The following is a 23049-nucleotide window of genomic DNA, read 5'->3' on the forward strand; positions in this document are numbered from 1 at the left end:
CATTCAAAACGATTATGCAATGTGCTATAGGCTAATGCAAGGGCGCAATCATCATTGCCAAGTTTGACTTACACTGCTATTTTGTCCGGACGAATGCACCATGGCTTGGTTATGAGCTGAATCCCCGGTGAGTGCGAACGTAGAACTAATGAGTTTCAACTCATCATGTTGCCCCGGGGTTGAGGCATCTTCACTGTTCCATCGGAATCCGGACCAAGTTGCTCTGCTCTCCGCCGTCTGGAAGCTACGCTTTCGTCTCCTTCCACGGCTCCTAAAACTTGCGCCAACCTTGTTTTTTGATAATTCACGTCGTTTAAGTCTATTTTCTCTTCCAAAACAATTAATCTTATTATGTCTAGTGTTATTGACGGATACTTTATTGAGGGTGGCAGATGGAATATATATGCCCGAGCCACTTTGATGCTGATAAAGCTCATCAGAACTGGAAAGTTTCTCCCTGCTCTGACGTTTTTCAAATCCACGGCTGTATGATTTATTTGCAAAGTGCTGCTCGGATTTACGCACCGAAATGACCTCCCCATCACCGGAGACGCGCGCTAAATATTCCGCAACTTTGACTTCTTTACATCTGCCATTAAAGGGGTGACAACGTGGTGACTTCTCTGCTAACCCCACAATTTCACCCTCTGGTACTTTTCCAAATGGGTCAAATACCACTTCAGTGAGTTCACGGGGAGCCGGCTTGATAACGGGGAGTTGGCATGATGGAATGCACCCTATCTCCGTTTTGATCAAGTCCAGGGTGGAAGTTAGGGTAAAGAGCCACATCCACATAGCAATGTAACAATGAGAGCAGCAGCCGGGTACGGTTGCCTCCATCCTTGGTTAAAGTTAGTCCGCTTTGAATTGTGTCTTGTAGATAATAGAATACATTTTAGGGTTTGATTATTATCTGTTGAATCGTTTCGGGGACGTAGGTTGATACGGTGCGCGAAGAAGTGCTCAAACAAGTAGTGATGCAAACGATGCACTGAGGAGGAGCTGGCGGTTAGATTCAGTCATGATAGGAGAGAAAAGAGAGGGGCTATATTTCCCATGTGCTTTCTTCCACATGATCTCAACCACGATAGAAAAATAATGATTGGAACATATTTACCATGATTACATTTCCATTTGAGGTGACTTACTGTTTAGGGGAATTTAGTCTCTGGATAACATAGAAAATTAGAAATTATTTTTTGTCATATTTTAATAAGGAACAGCCCTGATGGAACATACTGATGCATTGTTAATGATGCACTCCATTGGACCAATTGATGCATATAGGCTGCTTAATTTTTGTCAAGACATTTTGGCTACACTCTCAAATCAACATAGCCTACATATTTATTTTTGCTCAGAGCGGTCTTTGGGGACCTTAACTATGTCCACACTTTGTATTGTCATTAATATGTCATTAATAGACCAATTATAAGACATGGGTTCATAATTTGCAATTCCTTATTAGTATATTACATTTTCAAACGCAAGTAACATGGGTAAGAGTTAGGATAGATCACTTATAAGGCATTTCTTAATGAATAGTAAATCAATAAATCATAATTATATTCATAACATTTTAATACCCCTGTACAAAATAATTTATCTTGTCCATGTCATTCTTACAAACGCATTTATAAATCATTAGTAAAAAATAACCCTCCCTTGATATCTTTTCATTTTCTATCAGAATGGACGGTTAACTGAGCAAAGAGCATCAGATATTCAGCAGTAACTGTGACTCAAGGAAATTATCCTGCCCATCACTGTGTCATTTGCTCCGGACTTTCACCTTAGTTAATGCCATAATAATGTGAAATACAGTGCACTCTTGTAAAAAAAAGAGTGTTATCTAGAACCTAAAGGGGTTATTCAGCTGTCCCATTTAAATAACAGTTTTTGGTTCAAGGTAAAACAATATTGTGTTCAATGTAGAACCCTTTCCACATGGAACCCAAAAGGGTTCTACCTGGAACCAAAAACGTTTCTACCTGCAACCAAAAATGGTTTTCCTAAGGAGACAGCCCAATAAAACCTGTTTGGGATAGGGGGCAGCATTTTCACGTTTGGATGAAAAGCGTGCCCAGAGTAAACGTCCTTCTACTCTGGCCCAGAAGCTAATATATGCATATTATTAGTAGTATTGGATAGAAAACACTCTGAAGTTTCTAAAACTGTTTGAATGATGTCTGTGAGTATAACATAACTCATATGGTAGGCAAAAACCTGAGGTTTGTAGTTTTTCAACTCATCGCCTATCGAATATACAGTGTCTATGAGGTCATATTGCACTTCCTAAGGCTTCCACTAGATGTAAACAGTCTTTAGAACGTTGTTTGAGGCTTCTACTGTGAAGGAGGGGGGAATGAGAGCTGATTGAGTCAGGGGTTTGCCAGAGTGGCATGAGCTGATCACATGTGCACATGTGAGAGTGACCTGAGTTCCATTGCAATTCTAAAGACAATGGAATTCTCCGGTTGGAACATTATTGAAGATTTATGTTAAAAACATCCTAAAGATTGATTCTATACATCGTTTGACATGTTTCTACGAACTGTAATATGACTTTTTGAACTTTTTGTCTGAACTTTCGCCTGGACCTGCCCGCGCCGCGTGAGTTTGGATTTGTTTACCAAACACTCTAACAAAAGGAGGTATTTGGACATAAATTATGGACTTTATCGAACAAAACAAACATTTATTGTGGATCTGGGATTCCTGGGAGTGCATTCATCGAAGGTAAGTGAATATTTATAACGCTATTTCTGACTTTTACTGACTCCACAACATGGCGGGTATATGCATGGCTTGTTTTTGTGTCTGAGAGCCGTACTCAGATTATTACATGGTTTGCTTTTTCCGTAAAGCTTTTTTGAAATATGACAGCGGCTGCATTAATGAGAAGTATATATATAATTCTGTGCATAATAGTTGTATCTTTTATCAATGTTTATTATGAGTATTTCTGTAAATTGATGTGGCTCTCTGAAAATTTGCCGGATGTTTTCGAGGCACAACATTACTGACCATAAAGCATCAATGTAAACTGAGATTTTTGGATATAAATATACATGTATTGTGTAACATGAAGTCCTATGAGTGACATCTGATGAAGATCATCGGACACAATGAGTAGATTAACAAGAAGTTAAGCTTTAATTTGGTGTTTTGCACTTGTGAATGTATGAACGTTACATATTTCAAAAAAATATTTTTGAATTTCGCGCTCTGCTCTGCCTTTTCAGCTGAATGTTGTCGAGGGGTTCCCCTAGCCATAAGAAGTTTTAACACCCGCCCAGTCGCACAAATGTGCCGGAGGAAACATTGTTCAACTGACAACCGAGGTCAGCCTGCAGGCGCCCGGACCGCCACAAGAAGTCACTAGAGCACGATGAGCCAAGTAAAGCCCCCCTGGCCAAACCATCCCCTAACCTGGGAATTGCCTTAGACCGCTGCGCCACTTGGGATGCCAATACAATACTTCTTTATGCAACAGGGATCTTATGTTTGTTTTCGGTAACACTTGACACCCAGCGTCATAACAGATTATGACACCTACATAAGAGTGTCAAAACCCATATTTATTCAATTGTGTTTTTGCCCTAGCACTACACATCTGATTCAAATTATCAACTAATCACCAAGCTTTGCTAATTTGAATTAGCTGTGTAGTGTTAGGGAAGAAGGCAAAATGTGAGGACCGAGTTTGGGAAATGCTGGTCTACACACATAGGCCTATAATCATGATTGAAATTCCCAATCACCCATCCATCTGCATTAGGCGGGCTTCCTCCTGTCTGATGCAGCATAACCAAAACAGATTGAGACATCTAGTGCACACTGCATTGCTAATGGCTGCAAATGAAAGACGTCTCTGTGCTGCTGACCCCTCCATGTAACAGGAACATGTCCCAGCTCAAGCAAAGAGATGGGGAGGACAGCTCAATATAGAGACGCTCTAAGGCATCAGTCAAGTCCAACCTCATCCTATTGATTAACTGTTCCTCAGGACTTGAATGAAAGAGTTTGCATGGTGAGGATGGCTTCCACATCTAATAGAGCCCCAATGTTGGATTCAATCCAAGTAGTCATTGCACAGTATGAAGGATTTCATATATTATATTCTCTGGCCAATGTATTGCCATAATTCTGCATATTTTCAGCAACTTCATGCACAACTATTATGCTAATAAAGTGAGTGATTGTTGTATTACTTTTACAGAATAGTATCTTAGAGTTGACCTACTCATTATCTTAGCTGTGCTGGACACTCAGTCAGATTGGCAAATGGTAATTTCCAAAGATGACAACAGGTCATGGGGCCAATTTTTAAAATGAACACAATAAGCATGCTTTTGTGTTAGCTCCTCAAACTTTTAGGAAATAGGGTTTCAAAGGGGTTAACTTCTTATGGCTGCAGGGGCAGTATTGAGTAGCTTGGATGAAAGGTGCCCATATCAAACACCCTGCTCCTCAGTCATAGTTGCTAATATTTGCATATTATTATTATTATTATTATTATTATTATTGGATATAAAACACTCTGATGTTTCTAAAACTGTTTGAATTATGTCTGTGAGTATAACAGAACTCATATAGCAGGCAAAAACCTGAGAAATTCCACTTCCTGTTTGTTTTTTTCTGGAGGTGGCAGATTTTCAACCAAGGTCTTATTGAAATTACAGCAAGATGTGGATGAGTTTTCACTTCCTACGCCTTCCACTAGATCTCAGCAGTCAATAGAACCTTGTCTGATGACTCTAATGTGAAGGGGGGTCGATTGACACAGGAATTGTTTACCAAACGCGCTAACCAAAGTAGCTAATTGGACATAAATAACAGACATTTTCGAACAAATCAAGCATTTATTGTGGACCTGGGAATTCTAGGACTGCATTCTGATGAAGTTCATCAAAGGTAAGGAAAGATTTATCATGTATTTTCTGGTTTCTGTTGACACCAACATGGAGGCTAATTTGGCTACTGTTTTGAGCGCCGTCTCAGATTATTGCATGGGTTTCTTTTTCCGTAAACTCTAATTCCATGTGTATAACTTGTTTTATCATCTACATTTATGATGAGTATTTCTGTAGAAACGATGTGGCTATGCAAAATCACTTGATGTTTTTGGAACTACTGAATCTAACGCGCCAATGTAAACTCAGATTTTTTTGATATAAATATGAACTTTATCAAACAAAACATGCATGTATTGTGTAACATGAAGTCCTATGAGTGTCATCTGATGAAGATAATTCAAGGTTAGTGATTAATTTTATCTTTATTTATGCTTTTTGTGAATGCTATATTTTGCTGGAAAATGGCTGTCCTTATTGTGGTTTGGCGGAGACCTAACATAATCGTTTGTAGTGCTTTCGCTGAAAAGCCTATTTGAAATTGGACACTTTGGTGGGATTAACAACGAGAATAGCTTTAAAATGACATGACACATGTATGTTTTAGAAATTGTAATTGTGAGATTTCTGTGGTTTGAATTTGGCGCCCTCTATTTTCACTGGTAGTTGTCATATCGATCCCAGTATTGGGATTGCAGCCATAACAAGTTAAACCTTCTTAAGGATCTCTACAGATCGGTGTCACACCCACGGGATGGTTGAGCTAATGTGCGCTAATGTGATTAGCATGAGGTTGTAAGTAACAAGAACATTTCCCAGGACATAGACATATCTGACATTGGCAGAAACCTTACAATCTTGTTAATTTAACTGCACTGTCCAATTTACAGTAGCTATTACAGTGAAATAATACCATTCTATTGTTTGAGGAGAGTGCACAGCTATGAACTTGAAAAGTTATTAATTTTCCAATTAGGCACATTTGGGCAGTCTTGAAACAAACATTTTAACAGAAATGATATGCTTCACTGGATCAATTTACAACTTTGCACAAACACTGTTGCCATCTAGTGGCCAAAATCTAAATTACGCCTGGGCTGGAATAATACATTATGGCCTTTCTCTTGCATTTCAAAGATGATAGTGCAAAAAAAAAGTGTTTTTTTCTTTGTATTATCTTTTACCAGATCTAATGTTTTATATTCTCCTACATAAATTTCACATTTCCACAAACTTCAAAGTGTTTCCTTTCTACCCTGCCTTTCTAAAGTCTTCGAAAGCCAAGTTAACAAACAGATCACCGACCATTTCGAATCCCACCGTACCTTCTCCGCTATGCAATCTGGTTTCCGAGCTGGCCAAGGGTGCACCTCAGCCCCGCTTAAGGTCCTAAACGATTTCATAACCACCATCGATAAAAGACAATACTGTGCAGCTGTCTTCATCGACCTGGCCAAAGCTTTCGAATCTGTCAATCACCACATTCTTATCGGCAGACTCAGCAGCCTTGGTTTCTCAAATGACTGCCTCGCCTGGTTCACCAACTACTTCTCAGATAGAGTTCAGTGTGTCAAATCGTAGGGCCTGTTGTCCCGACGTCTGGTAGTCTCTATGGAGTTGCCACAGGGTTCAATTTTAGGGTTGACTCTTTTCTCTGTATACATTAATGATGTCGCTCTTACTGCTGGTGATTCTCTGATCCACCTCTACGCACACAACACCATTCTGTATACTTCTGGCCCATCTTTGGACACGGTGTTAACAAACCTCCAGACGAGCTTCAATGCCATATAACACTCCTTCCGTGGCCTCTAACTGCTCTTAAACGCAAGCAAAACCAAATGCATGCTCTTCAACCAATCGCTGCCCCCACCCGCCCTCCCGTCTAGCATCATTACTCTGTACGGTTCTGACTTAGAATTCGTGGACAACTACAAATACCTAGGTGTCTGGTTAGACTGTAAACTCTCCTTCCAGACTCACATTAAGCATCTCCAATCCAAAATTAAATCTAGAATTGGCTTCCTATTTCACAACAAAGCATCCTTCACTCATGCTGCCAAACATACCCTCATAAAACTGACTATCCTGCCGATCCTTGACTTTGGCGATGTCATTTACAAAAATAGCACCCAACACTCTACTCAGTGAATAGGATGAAGTCTATCACAGTGCCATCCGTTTTGTCACCAAAGCCCCATATACTACCCACCACTGCGACCTGAATGCTCTCGTTGGCTGGCCCTCGCTTCATATACGTCACCAAACTCACTGGCTCCAGGTCATCTATAAGTCTTGCTAGGTAAAGCACTGCCTTATCTCAGCTCACTGGTCACCATAGCAGCACCCACCCGTAGCACACGTTCCAGCAGGTATATTTCACTGGTCACCCCCAAAGTCAATTCCTCCTTTGTTTGCCTTTCCTTCCAGTTCTATGCTGCCAATGACTGGAATGAATTGCAAAAATCACTGAAGCTGGAGACTTATATCTCCCTCACTAACTTTAAGCATCAGCTGTCAGAGCAGCTTACCGATCATTGCACCTGTACATAGCCCATCTGTAAATAGTTCACCCACCCAACTACCTCATCCTCATGTTGTTATTTTTTTTTTTGCTCCTTTGCACCCCATTATCTCTACTTGTACATTCATCTTCTGCACATCTATCACTCCAATGTTTAATTGCTGAATTGTAATTACTTCGCCACTATGGCCTATTTATTGCCTTACCTCCCTAATCTTATTACATTTGCACACACTGTATATAGACTTTTCTATTGTGTTATTGACTGTACGTTTGTTTATCCCATGTGTAACTTTGTGTTGTTTGTGTCGCACTGCTTTGCTCTATCTTGGCCAGGTCGCAGTTGTATTTGTGAACTTGTTCTCAACTGGCTTACCTGGTTAAATAAAAGGTTAAATAAAAAAATTATAAAATGGTATCAAGAATATGAACATCCTTTCTTCGCATCCTGAGCTACAGGCAGTTAAATTTGGGTATGTCATTTTAGGCGAAAGTTGAAAAAAGGGGCGGATCCTTAAGAGGATTTAATAAATATGTATGTCAATGTATGCTCAATACAAAAGTATAATCAACTCATCGAGGCTCTGTCACAAAAATGGAAGATGTAATTACTTAGAAGAGAAAGGAATGAATTCGTCTGCCGCCAATCAAAAACCATGCACGGCTTAAAATGAGTAGTATTGATCGTAAAATGTATCAGTTCCACTTAAGTTTGAGAGGTTTGACAACTATTGACAACATAGTATTCAAGTTAGTTGGGAACAGATTTTTGATTTCCCAATACCGTCGGGTTTATGAACTGATATTTAAAAAAAAAACATTTGATGCATCAATCCATTATTTTCAATTTAAACTATTATATAAAATGTTCTGCACAAAAAGAATGCTCAATATATGGGGCATTGAACAATCAGTCCTGTGCAGACTCGAAGCAACAGAATCAATAGATCATCTCTTTTGGTACTGTCATTTCACTTTTGGAGTCAGGTCCAGGAGTGGTTGTTGAGTCATAATGTTTGTATTCAGATGGACCTACAACCAGTACTGTTAGATCTGAAAAACCATGATCAAGCAATAGGAAATATGATTATACTCTTCGATGTAGTATTTATTTTTAGGGAAATCTCAGTAGCAATGGTACAAATAGAGAGGTTAAAGACCCTTGTGAGACATCACAGTCAAATAGAAAGATCCTTTGTAAAAGGAAATAGTAAAATGGTAATATACTGGGAAAGACGGGCTAGTTTGTGGACATCTGAGCGATGGAATTAAGATTAGAGGTATTTGTTGATTTGATGATGCACTTGGATTTCAGTATATGTAGGAGGAGGCTATACAGGGTATGTCATCAAGGCAAAGGGTGGCTACTTTGAAGAATCTCAAAAATAAAATATATTTTGACCTGTTTCAATTTTTTTTGGTTACTACATGATTCCAAAAGTGTTATTTCATTGTTTATATGTCTTCACTATTATTCTACAATGTAGAAACTAGTCAAATAAAGAAAAACCCTTGAATGAGTAGGTGTCCAAAATTTTGACTGGTACTGTACGCATATTGAATTGTAATGTTTTTCATTTGGTCCTCCAACCAGGGGAGGGGGTGTTAGAAAAAAAAGAAGGGGAATAGAAATTATTATATTTTATAGAGTAATCTGTCTGGTAATATCATATCTGATCTATAATATATATAATTACAAAAAATATTGGTCTATTTTCTTTCTTATTAGTAATCTACATTATTCATTTCACTCCAACATTTGAGTCTAAACAAAAACCATGCTTACAGGGACCACAAATATAAGAGACTGCATTACTACTTACTACATTACTACTACCTGTGGACTGCAGCCAACACAGGGAGTTACATTGGACGTTTATTTAATCATCCAGTTAGAGGGGAAGTGCAGTTAAAGACATGATTTTCTTATTTTTTTGTATAATATTTCCACACTATGAGGTTGAAATAACACTCTGAAAATGTGAAAATGATGATGCCCTTTTTGTCTCAGAGCTGTCCCTGGAATTTCAGCCTGTTCAAGTGGGATAGAGTTTTTGGCCCAGATCATGACATCACAGTCTGATCTGATTATTCTGACCGATGACCAGTCATCTTTTATTTGTGTATCCTCCAATTTTGAAGGGGCTAACATGGTAGGCTTTAGAGTACGATCCTATCCACCAGTCAGGGCTGTTTTATATAAATATATTTACATTTGTATCAACACCCACACGCTCAGACTGAGCATTTCAATGGCAAAAGGAGGCTCATGGTAATACATGATGAATATATTTGTTAAATAAACACACACAGTTATTTATTAAACCTACATTGATGATTTTACAATATGTACTGTTTTAAAAAGAATGCACTGGGGCATTAAGCATGAATTTACTAATAATGAGAGTTTCTGGTTTTGTGAAATTAAAACACAGTTAATCCACGGACAATTACAGTGTCATCATGCCCTCTGACAAAACTCTGACATCAATTATTATCATTATTGTATTTTTCATTGAATTCATGATATGTCTATTGTACTTCATCAAAACTGTCAAAACCAACATAGTCATGTGACTTTTAAAACACAGAGGGAACAAAGTTCTCACAACCAGTATTGACCATTTTAATGCATGTTTTGTCATGTCTTGTTGTCTTGTTTCTAGAAATGGCTGTAATGAGTCAAGCGATGGTTAACTTTTAATTGAGGGTAAATATTTTTTACGTGCCTTGTTGTTTTCAACCCGGTGGAGCAGCGTAGACATTAATGCTGGCTGTTAAACCTAAAGGTTGATAATGATGTAATTTATGCTCAAGAGGCAGTTTGGAATGCTAATCCACTCATGCTTTCAATCATGGCCTGCTCGCAATATCATAAAATATTTACTTTCTCAGGAACCCTATTCTGTGTGCTGGTGCAAAATCCTCAGCCTCTTGGAGAGGTACAAAGATAGACTCATATACCCTACAGTGCTCCTCTGCCATATTGGGAACCTGTCAGGGAAATTTAAAATGCTCTGTGATTTTGTCAGATTTCAAATGTCTAACCTTTCCATCTTAGATTTGTGTTGCACTTCACAGTACTAAATATAAGAGTTGCCCCCCGGTGTCTTACAAGCATGCTGTTTTGATCTCTAAGGTTGTGATATATGCGTTGGTTAATAATTGATGTCAAGTATGATGTTTCTCTCAATCCTCCTTCATAAGGCTCAAAAAGGACATTCCTGAAAATGAGAGGGATCTCCTGAAAGATGAAATATTTTACTTAGTGAATGACTGATGCACTGTGTGGGAGTTGTCTCTAACGGTAATTCAGCAAACCTCAGTGGTTTATTGGGCTGTCATGGCCTTTAGATTGCTCAGGATAGACTGGGATGACCTCATTTAAAGATCTAACATATGGAGCTAGCAACTTGTGCACTGGACTTTCTGCAAGGGTTTTTGCAGGAGAAAAAACAAAAGTGACACTCTCCTTGTTTATATTATGTCTCACATGACTAATTAGACAGGCGAAAAGGTCTGAAAACCTCAATTTAGCCACAAGGACCCTTCTTACACTGGAGCTACACAAAACTCTGAGACTACAGTAAGCCTACTCAGGGCCAGGCTGGAATTACTTCTGCTCCACAAGAAGCCCCCACTATAGTGGAAAGGACAGGGAAAAAACAAAGCAACATAAGACCTGAGGCTGTTGACTTAAAGAATGGAACACAGAGAGAGCAGTAGGGCTGGTGTATATCATACTCAGTTACAAAACGGCAACTGTAATCTGTTACGTTTCCAGCAAAAAATATTGTAATCAAATTACAGAAACTTTTGAGTGTCACGGCATCATCATACTGAGCTTGTTGTCATTGCAGACAATCTCAACGCTGTGTGTTACTGGGAAGACATCCTCCTCCCTCATGTGGTACCCTTCCTGCAGGCTCATCCTGACATGACCCTCCAGCATGACAACGCCACCAGCCATACTGCTCCTTCTGTGCGTGACTTCCGGAAAGACAGGAATGTCAGTGTTCTGCCATGGCCAGCGAAGAGCCCGGATCTCAATCCCATTGAGCGCGACTGGGACCTGTTGGATCGGAGGGTGAGGGCTAGGGCCATTCTCCTCAGAAATGTCCGGGAACTTGCAGGTGCCTTGGTGGAAGAGTGGGGTAACATCTCACAGCATGAACTGGCACACCTAGTGCAGTCCATGAAGAGAAGATGCACTGTAGTACTTCCTGCAGCTGGTGACCACACCAGATACTGACTGTTACTTTTGATTTTGATCCCCCCCTTTGTTCAGGAACACATTATTCTATTTCTGTTAGTCACATGTCTGTGGAACTTGTTCAGTTTATGTCTCAGTTGTTGAACCTTGTTATGTTCATACAAATATTTACACATGCTACGTGTACTGAAAATAAATGCAGTTGACAGTGAGATTTTTTGCTGGGTTTATATACAGTATATACACTACCGTTCAAAATATTGGTGTCACTTAGAATTGTCCTTGTTTTTGAATGAAAAGCACATTTTTTTTGTCCATTAAAATAACATCAAATTGATCAGAAATACAGTGTAGACATTGTTAATGTTGTAAATTAATATTGTTGCTGGAAACGGCAGATTCTTAATGGAATATCTACATAGGCATATTATTATACATATTATCAAGATATCAAAGTGTTACCAACAATATTGTAAACAATAGGTCAAAATCAAACACAGCATATGGCATTCATTTTTCACATGTAAATGGTACTTTTCAGTAGTGCTCAAAGCATGCCATTCCATGAGCGCAGCATTTAATTTTCAACTCAAATCAATGAGCCCAATCAGTCCTCCATGACAACAAAATCATAATCACAGAGTAGGGATGGCTAATAAGTCCTTAGTTTTGGGGTTATGCTCAGATAAATCAACTTGGCTAATCTATGCTTCCATATTTACAGGTCCTATTCTTGAAGATCAAGGGTTATAATATTTATCGGAATGATTGGAATTCTGCTAGACTTTGGTTTTTAATGTTAAGATATAATTTAATTGTGTTATTATATGTAGTCGGAAGCAATGGGTTAGAAGAAGCCTACATAACCCATAAAGTAAAATGTAACATCCATATATGGCAAGCTAGGTAAACTTTAACATTGATTTATCCTGCAATAGATGTCGTTCAATTGGGAACATTCATTTTTGTCTTCTTCTCATGCGGAAAGTAATCTAAACGTAACTGAATGTTAATCAAGTTACTGAGTTTGGGTAATCCAAAAGTTAAGTTAATGATTACAATTTTGGACAGGTAACTAGTTACTGTAATGGATCATGTTCAGAAAGTAACCTACCCAACCCCGATCACACTACATCATAGTGAACTCCCACAGCTGTTTCTAACGGGACACTTAAGAGGGAGGGGAGTGACTGACTGTGTTCAACCCAGCGAGAAGTGGATAGAGGGAGGACAAAGAGATGAGAGGACACTGTCTAACCTGGTTGAAGGCAACAGATCAAACATGATGGCACTGTACTCGTGTCCACCACTTGTGCCAAAGGCCTCAGAGAATGTTGGTGTGATGCAAGAAAAAACTATCTATCTCTAAATAAGCTTCTCAGAAGTTCATATCATATCAAACATGAAAATGGCGCCGGAAGAAATGGGCGCCCAACCAATTGTGCTATTATGTGTTTTTTTCGCATTATTTGTAACTTATGCTGTACATAATGTTTCTGCAACCATATCTTACGGCAAAAAAGAGCTTCTGGATATCAGGACAGCGATCACTCACCGCGGATTAGACAAAGATTGTTTCTTCAACAAACAAGACGCACAAGACATTCTTCAATCACCCTGCAGGGCCGACATCCATGTTATTTGCAAGAGGAAGCGACGCAGGTACAGAGGACAAAGAGCCGGATGCCTGGTCAGGATCCGAAAAAGGCGAGTGGGAAAGCTGCCGTTACCGTCAATACTACTCGCCAACACTACTCGCCAACACTACTTGCCAACGTGCAATCATTGGACAATAAACTAGACGAGGTACGATCACGAATATCCTACCAACTGGACATCCTATGTTTCACGGAATCATGGCTGAATGACGACATGGGTATTCAGCTAGCAGGATACACGCTGCACCGGCAAGATAGAACAGCACACTCCGGTAAGACAAGAGGGGGGGGGTCTGTGCACATTTGTAAACAACAGCTGGTGCACGAAATCGAAGGAAGTCTCCAGATTTTGCTCGCCTGAAGTAGAGTATATTGTGATAAATTGCAGGCCACACTACTTGCCTAGAAAGTGTTCCGCTATACTTTTCGTGGCTGTTTATTTACCACCACAGAAAGATGCTGGCACTAAGACCGCACTCAGTCAGCTGTATAAGGAAATAAATTAATAGGAAACCACTCACCCAGAGGCAGCGCTCCTAGTTGCCGGAGACTTTAATGTAGGGAAACTTAAATCAGTTCTACCAAATTTCCATCAACATGTTAAATGTGCAACCAGATGGGAAAAAATTCTAAATCACCTGTACTCCACAGACAGAGACGCGTACAAAGCTCTCCCTCAAATTTGGTAAATCTGACCACAACTCTATCCTCCTGATTCCTGCTTACAAGCAAAAATTAAAGCAGGAAGCACCAGTGACTTGGTCAGTAAAAAAGTGGGCAGATGAAGCAGATGCTAAACTACAGATCAAATCAAATCAAATGTATTTATATAGCCCTTCGTACATCAGCTGATATCTCAAAGTGCTGTACAGAAACCCAGCCTAAAACCCCAAACAGCAAGCAATGCAGGTGTAGAGGACTGTTTTGCTATCACAGACTGGAACATGTTCCGGGATTCTTCCGATGGTATTGAGGAAAACACTGCATCAGTCACTGGCTTTATTAATAAGTGCATTGAGGACATTGTCCACTCAGTGACTGTACATACATACCCCATCCAGAAGCCATGGATTACAGGCAACATTCGCACTGAGCTGGTAGAGCTGCCGCTTTCAAGGTGCGGGACTCTTACAAGAAATCCTGCTATGCCCTGCGACAAACCATCAAACAGGCAAAGCATCAATACAGGGCTAAGATTGAATCATACTACACCGGCTCCGACACCGGCTCTGACGCTCGTCTTATGTGGCAGGGCTTGCAAACTATTAAAGACTACAAAGGGAAGCACAGCCGCGAGCTGCCCAGTGACACGAGCCTACCAGACGAGCTAAATCACTTCTATGCTCGCTTCGAGGCAAGCAACACTGAGGCATGCATGAGAGCATCAGCTGTTCCAGGTGACTGTGTGATCACGCTCTCCGTAGCTGACGTGAGTAAGACCTTTAAAACTTCTTCGATATAATTATTTTAATTTTTGGATACATTTTTTTTCCCTTTTTAAACAAGATATTTTGTCACGAAAAGATGCTCGACTATGCATATAATTGACAGCTTTGGAAAGAAAACACTCTGACGTTTCCAAATCTGCAAAGATATTATCTATGAGTGCCACAGAACTGATGCTACAGGCGAAACCAAGATGAAATTTTAAACAGGAAATGCCCAGATTTTGAATGCGCTTTGTTCCAATGTCTCCTTATATGGCTGTGAATGCGCCAGGAATGAGCTTACACTTTCTGTCGTTTCCCCAAGGTGTCTGCAGCATTGTGACGTATTTGTAGGCATATCATTGGAAGATTGACCATAAGAGACTACATTTACCAGGTGCTTGCTTGGTGTCCTCCGTTGCAATTATTGCGAAATCTCCAACTGCGTGTATTTTACCATTTGCTTCAGAGGAGAAACCCAATTGCCACGAATGACTTATCATCGAATAGATATGTGAAAAACACCTTGAGGATTGATTCTAAACAACGTTTGCCATGTTTCTGTCGATATTATGGAGTTAATTTCGAAAAAAGTTTGGCGTTGTAATGACTGAATTTTCAGGTTTTTTTCTTAGCCAAACGTGATGAACAAAACGGAGCAATTTCTCCTACACAAATAATATTTTTGGAAAAAGTGAACATTTGCTATCTAACTGAGAGTCTCCTCATTGAAAACATCCGAAGTTCTTCAAAGGTAAATGATTTTATTTGAATGCTTTTCTTGTTTTTGTGAAAATGTTGCCTGCTGAATGCTAGGCTTAATGCTATGCTAGCTATCAATACTCTTACACAAATGCTTGTTTTGCTATGGTTGAAAAGCATATTTTGAAAATCTGAGATGACAGTGTTGTTAACAAAAGGCTAAGCTTGAGAGCTAGCATATTTATTTCATTTCATTTGCGATTTTCATAAATAGTTAACGTTGCGTTGTGGTAATGGTCTTGAGGCTGTATTTACGATCCCGGATCCGGGATGGCTAGTAATGAGCTTGCTGCTCCAGTTTCAACTGTTCTGCCTTATTATTATTTGACCATGCTGGTCATTTATGAACATTTGAATATCTTGGCCATGTTCTGTTATAATCTCCACCCGGCACAGCCAGAAGAGGACTGGCCACCCCCATAGCCTGGTTCCTCTCTAGGTTTCTTCCTAGGTTTTGGCCTTTCTAGGGAGTTTTTCCTAGCCACCGTGCTTCTACACCTGCATTGCTTGCTGTTTGGGGTTTTAGGCTGGGTTTCTGTACAGCACTTTGAGATATCAGCTGATGTACAAAGGGCTATATAAATAAATTTGATTTGATTTGAGGCTCTGATTACGCTCCCGGATACGGGATTGCGCGACGCTAGAGGTTAAACAGGTCAACATACACAAGGCTGCGGGGCCAGACGGATTACCAGGACGTGTGCTCTGGGCATGTGCTGACCAACTGGCAGGTGTCTTCACTGACATTTCAACATGTCCCTGATTAAGTCTGCAATACCAACATGTTTCAAACAGTTCACCATAGTCCCTGTGCCCAATAACACAAAGGCAACCTGCTTAAATGACTACAGACCAGTAGCACTCAAGTCTGTAGCCATGAAGTGCTTTGAAAGCTTGGTAATGGCTCACATCAACACCATTATACCAGAAACCCTAGACCCACTCCAATTTGCATACCACCCAAAAAGATCCACTGATGATGAAATCTCTATTGCACTCCACACTGCCATTTCCCACCTGGACAAAGGGAACAAAAGGAGAATGCTGTTCATTGACTACAGCTCAGCGTTCAACACCATAGTACCCTCAAAGCTCATCACTAAGCTAAGGATCCTGGGACTAAACACCTCCCTCTGTAACTGGATCCTGAACTTCCTGATGGGCCGCCCCCAGGTAGTGAGGGTAGGTAGCAACACATCTGCCACGCTGATCCTCAACACTGGAGCTCCCCAGGGGTGCATACTCAGTCCTCTCCTTTACTCCCTGTTCACCCACGACTGCATGGTCAGGCACGACTCCAACACCATCATTAAGTTTGCAGACGACACAACAGTGGTAAGTCTGATCACAGACAACGATGACACTATAAGGAGGAAGTCAGAGACCTGGCCGGGTGGTGCCAGAATAACAACCTATCCCTGAAAGTCACCAAGACCAAGGAGATTATTGTGGACTACAGGAAAAGGAGGACCGAGCATGCCCCCATTCTCATCGATGGGGCTGTAGTGGAGCATGTTGAGAGCTTCAAGTTCCTTGGTGTCCACATCACCAACAAACTAGAATGGTCCAAACACAACAAGACAGTCGTGAAGAGGTCACAACAAAGCCTATTCCCCCTCAGGAAACTAAAAGGATTTGGCATGGGTCCTGAGATCCTCAAAAGGTTCTACAGCTGCAACATCAATGGTTGCATCACTGCCTGGTATGGCAACTGCTCAGCCTCTGACCGCAAGGCACTACAGAGGGTAGTGCATGCGGCCCAGTACATCACTGGGGCTAAGCTGCCTGCCATCCAGGTGGTGTCAGAGGAAGGCCCTAAGACTGGTGAAAGACCCCAGCCACCCCAGTCATAGACTGTTCTCTCTCCTACTGCATGGCAAGCGGTACCAGAGTGCCAAGTCTAGGACAAAAAGTATTCTCAACAGTTTTTATCCCATAAGACTCCTGAACAGGTAACCAAATGACTACCCACACTATTTGCATTGTGTGCCTCCCCCAACCCCTCTTTTACGCTGCTGCTACTCTGTGTTTATCATATATGCATAGTCACTTTAACTATACATTAATGTACATACTACCTCAATTGGGCCGACCAACCAGTGCTCCAGCACATTGGCTAACCGGGCTATCTGCATTGTGTACCACCCACCAACCCCTCTTTTACACTACTGATACTCTCTGTTCATCATATATGCATAGTCACTTTAACCATATCTACATGTACATACTACCTCAATCAGCCTGACTAACCGGTGTCTGTATGCAGCCTTGCTACTTTTATAGCCTCACTACTGTATATAGCCTGTCTTTTTAATGTTGTTTTATTTTTTTACTTACATATTGTTCACCTAATACCTTTTTTGCACAATTGGTTAGAGCCTGGAAGTAAGCATTTCCCTGTAAGTTCTGTTGTATTCAGAGCATGTGACAAATAAACTTTGATTCGATTTGATGTCATATTCTCTTTTAAATGTTATGTGTTGGGAAATTCATCCACCTCTCTATCGTCTATTGATCCTAAACAAGTTTGAGACTGTTGATTTGATGTGTCTGTACAAATCTCTTTATTACATTTACAATTCATATGTCTTTGAAAATATAATATAATTTATCTGGTTTGTAATACCAAAACCTTAGCTGCCACAGAACCTGAAAGGCTCGCATTACTTATCCTTTTTCTTCAGTGAAATAGACCAGAGGAGTTTTGACATCACTACATATGGCCTACAGTACTCCACAAGAGTCAAAACACTTAACCCGCTGCCTGTATTGCCTTGCACCTTATCTCTCAGTAATGTATTTGAAGTCATTATTTGAAAAGGCGATCATCTCTTCAGCTGCCCCAGATGTGTTGCGGGTACTAATTGAAGTGGAAGTCTCAAGCGTCATTCACTAAAATGAGCTAGCTCAAAAACTAATTCAACGCAACATTGATACTAGGACAGTGCCATGACTGGTTGAATGTCTTTCGTATTCAGTCTTCTGACAGAAAAGACAGGATTAAATATGTAATCATCTGTGGTTAAATCACAGGATTTATCTTCCTATGGGAGGCATAGCTGTGAGTTTGGAGGTGATGCTGAGTCTGATCCATGGCCAGAGATCCTGCTGCAGTAAAGGTAGATGTTTGTTGGAGCAGAGGGGAGGAGGGGTGGACACTGTGCATGACTAATGCCCTGGCATTTCTTCCTTCATTGCCTTTTGTTTTGTCCTCTTCTGTTTAGACAAAACAACATTTTCAACAATACTTTTTCAATCTTGTCTCATTGCTGCTACTCCCCAACGGGCTCGGGAGGCGAAGGTCGAGCCATTCCTCCAAAACATGATCTGCCAAACTATGCTTCTCAATTAACATTGCTTGTGTGAAAAAATTGTACCATCCTTATTTACAGTCACTCATAAACAAGATAAGTTCCTAATACATTTTTTTCCAAGAAAATTGGTCTTTCCTCTGTCAGTACATTGGAGTTTAACTCTATTATTTGCTATAATATTTGGAATTGTAACCAACTCTGTATGAATAGCGTTGTCAATCCACCAGAAATGGTTAGTTTCAATGTGCATAACAGCAAAAAGCCCCCATTTTAACATTGGATGTGCGTCTTAGCAGCCTGCTGGTAAAACCATTTGGATTTAAATATAATAGATTTGGTCAAATGGATGCTTTAATTGAGAGATTTAATGTCTTCATTTTTATTGGTTTAACCCTACAAACCAATTATATAAACTTTCCCATTTAACTGTGTCTGTCTGGTTTGCCATTCCAGATGAAATGTTAAAAATAATTGTCACACAACTTGAAAAAAAGATTCTCCTGGAGTTGGTAGAGCCATGAATAGATACTTAAACTGCGATATCACTAGAGAATGAATCACTGTAATTTTCCCGTAGATTGACAGGTTTTTCCCTCACCATGGTTTCAAGATCTTTTCTATTTACTACGCTTTCTATCAAAGTTAATAGATCGTTAGACTTTTCCGGGATATGTACACCAAGCACATCGTCTTCACCATCCGCCGATTTAATTGGGAGAACACATAGCAATTTAAAGTTTGTACATTTTAGAGACCCAATCCTTAACATAATAAACTTATCATAGTTGGGTTTTAGTCCAGAGAAACTGGAGAAATTATCCAGGTCCTCAATAAGACCCTTCAGCATCGATGATTGAGGTCTCTTGAATCATCGGCATACATTGATAATTTTGTCACTAAACCAAGGGCGAAATTGTGGTGTAGATATTAAGGGAGATGAACAGTAGACAGAGGTCAAGGGGGTCCTCCACCGGATTTAAAAAAATTGCATTTCCTGCGATTCTACACAGTTTGACATGACTGATTATGCCTCTCTTGAGGGGTATTTTGAGGGGTATATAGAGGGATATTTTGAAAGTATAAGTATAAGTGGGAGGTGGAATCACACCCAATTTCTGTTTGAAAATTGAGAAAGTGGAGGAGATTAACTGTTTTTCATGCCCAAAGTCAACCGTTAAAGGTAATTTCCAGAGGGCTTCATTTTAAATAAATGATTGGGGGAGTGGGGCTTTCTCAAAATCTGCTATAAACATTATACCTGGTTTCCTTGTATTCTCATAGTTTCCAATTATTTCTAGTAGTTGTCTAATGTTGTCTCCAGTATATCTTCCCTTTAAGCATCCTGTCTGATCGTGATGAATAATATCCGGTAGGACCTTTTTAATTCTATGAGCAATACATTTTGCCAATATTTTTGTGTCGTAACATTGAAGGGTGAGGGGCTTCAAATTATTTTAAGACACTGGGTCTTTGTACTGCCCTCCTGGCTCCTGCTTCAGTAGAAGAGAGATCACTCCCTCTTTTTTGTGTCACAGATAGTTTAACATCATTTGTGGGTGAAACAGATATCACCAAACTCATTACCACGTGATGTTGGAAGAAAAAAGGATGTCTCCATTGTTTGTAACTATTTTATGTAGTTGTAATTTTTGGGGAGGATGTTCTCCATCCAATTTGCTCAGCTTTTTAAAACTTATTTTTATAAATAAAACCCAATCTTTCATGAATAAGTTCCTCAAACTCTTTTGTTTTGCATCTAGAGTATTCAGTGCTTCAGTAGTACATTTGTGACGCATTTCAGGAAACTAGGCCTGTGTCGCGCGTCACTACTTCACAGGAGCGCCATTTGAATGTAAACTTTTTTTAAAGTCAAAATGCCTTCCGGAACTTGTGAACAAACTTGTATGCCATCTGTAAATATGAATAAAATTGTTACATTAAGAGCCTAGTTGGTTTAGCCGTGGAAAAAGCCTGCAACCTTTCTGCTAGCCATTTTTGGCTGAGATAATGAGTGGGCTGGACATGTAGAGAGATGAGTTTGGATTGATCTGCCATGTAACACGTTTCTGTCCATAACATGAGCTGGTCAGTATGTGTAGGTAATACTTTCTAACTGAGCTTTTTTGAAAGATATCACGTAGAGGAACTGCATAAGGGTTGCTATCCACTTTCTGGAGGACCGGGTTTTGAAATCAGTGGAATTGGAGTATGATAGCAAAGGAGATGGAGAAAATGCTGCCCTTTTATTGCAAATATGCAGACATAGTCGAAAAGAGCACACACAGAAAGCTGTTGGATAAAACACCTGTCTCTGGATTTACAAATGCTCAACACCCGTTTTTATTTATTTTATTTAACCTTTATTTAACCAGGAAGGCTAGTTGAGAACAGGTTCTCATTTGCAACTGCGACCTGGCCAAGATAAAGCAAAGTGTGACACAGACAACAAACAGAGTTACAAATGGAGTAAACAATAAACAAGCCAATAACACAATAAACAAGTCAATGACACAGTAGAAAAAAAGAAAGTCTATATACAGTGTGTGCAAAAGGCATGAGGAGGTAGGCAATAAATAGGCCATATTAGTGAATAATTACAATTTAGCAGATTAACACTGGAGTGATAAATGAGCAGATGATGATGTGCAAGTAGAGATACTGGTGTGCAAAAGAGCAGAAAAGTAAATAAAATAAAGTATGGGGATGAGGTAGGTGGAATATGGCCGGAGTCAGTAAACGTTGGCAAAACAGTATAGTCAATCACCAACGCTATGGATAACATAAAAACAGCCTAACCAGCTCTTCTTGGGTGAATAAAATGATCCGAGTGAGCTGTTCTCTCCTTTGTGTCTGGAAGTAGCTAGCAAGCTAGCCAAAATTAGTCAGTTAGCTTGGGTGCTTGACTGCTGTTGCTAGGTTAGAACACTTGGATCAACCATACTCCTTGGCCAGAGCGTCCAATGTGAGCTCTGAACGCTCTGAGACCGAAACGCTCTGAATTTACGAATGGACAATCTGACAACGCTCTGAGTTTACGAACGCCCGGAACACACTCTGGCACTCCAGATTAAATTTGCGAGCTCACCCGTAGTATAAACCAGCCTTTCATCTTGAAATCTTTAGTTGTTTAGTACATAGCCTCACATGTGAATCATTAAAGAGATGGGTGGGGCTAAAGCTTACGAGGGTGTAAACGATGCAGAATGGGTGTGAACAAAGAAGAGCTCACCAGTGGGTACTAAAACATTCAAGGACCATTTTCAACTTGATCAACTTTCAAAGCATAATTACTTTCCCGTTGTTCCTCAACTGTAGTGTAAGATACACCATTTTCTAACTATGAGTCTCTACTTTTATCCAATGTAAAAAACACCATTTCAAATGTTGATACATTAGACCGAATCGAGCCGGTCTGTCACATTTATTAACATCATTGATATGTAATGTTAGATTTTCTATTTCTGTTGCCGTTTTTTGTTTTCCCGCTGCCGAACCCATTTTTGTTTTTAGGATGAAAACTGAATAGGAGTGGCCTCTAATGGCAGATTTAAAGGCTTCCAATATGGCTGAAACTGTATTGTGCAGAAAAAAATCTGTTGTGAAATACTTCGTTTTTGTTAAGAAAGTACTGTCTGTCAATAAACTCTAGTCCAATATCCCTGTCCTCCTGTAAAGTCTGTCATAATTATCTTGAGGGATACAAGTTGATGGTCTGTTGATGGTCAATATTTTTTTCACTTTTGGCCAGAGGGTGATAGTTGGTCGTATGATTGGCTTTACTGTCTATTTATGTATTCGGCACATTCGTAAAGTATTCAGACCCCTTGTTTATTTCCACATTTCTAAAATTGATTAAAAAATAAATACATTCCCATCATCAATCTACACACAATACTCCATAATGACAAAGTAAAAACAGGTTTTTAGAAAGTTTTGCAAATTTGTACAAAAAAAATATTCAGACCCTTTACTCAGTTCTTTGTTGAACCACCTTTGGCAGCGATTACAGCCTTGGGTCTTCTTGGGTATGATGCTACAAGCTTGGCACACCTGGATTTGGGGAGTTTTTCCCATTCTTCTTTGCAGATCCTCTCAAGCTCTGTCAGGTTGGATGGGGAGCGACGCTGCACAGAAATTTTCAGGTCTCTCCAGAGATGTTCGATCGATCAGGTTCAAGTCTGGGCTCAAAGACATTCAGCGACTTGTACCGAAGCCACTACTGCGTTGTCTTACCTGTGTGCTTAGGGTTGTTGTCCAGTTGGAAAGTGAACCTTCACCCCAGTCCGAGGTCCAGA

At 40.0% G+C, this 23049-nt stretch overlaps 1 protein-coding gene across 1 annotated transcript in view; it reads right to left on the bottom strand.

Annotated features, from left to right (window-relative positions):
• Positions 1-840, bottom strand: part of LOC139381231 (VPS10 domain-containing receptor SorCS1-like) — a 95007-nt gene extending 94167 nt beyond the window's left edge. Inside the window, exon 1 of the mRNA XM_071124694.1 lies at positions 73-840. Within this exon, the coding sequence (XP_070980795.1) occupies positions 73-840 (768 nt within the window). The remainder of the gene's footprint in view (positions 1-72) is intronic.
• Positions 841-23049: the final 22209 nt, after the last annotated feature.

Source organism: Oncorhynchus clarkii, chromosome 23, assembly GCF_045791955.1.
Source record: "Oncorhynchus clarkii lewisi isolate Uvic-CL-2024 chromosome 23, UVic_Ocla_1.0, whole genome shotgun sequence".
Taxonomy (NCBI): Eukaryota; Metazoa; Chordata; class Actinopteri; order Salmoniformes; family Salmonidae; genus Oncorhynchus; species Oncorhynchus clarkii.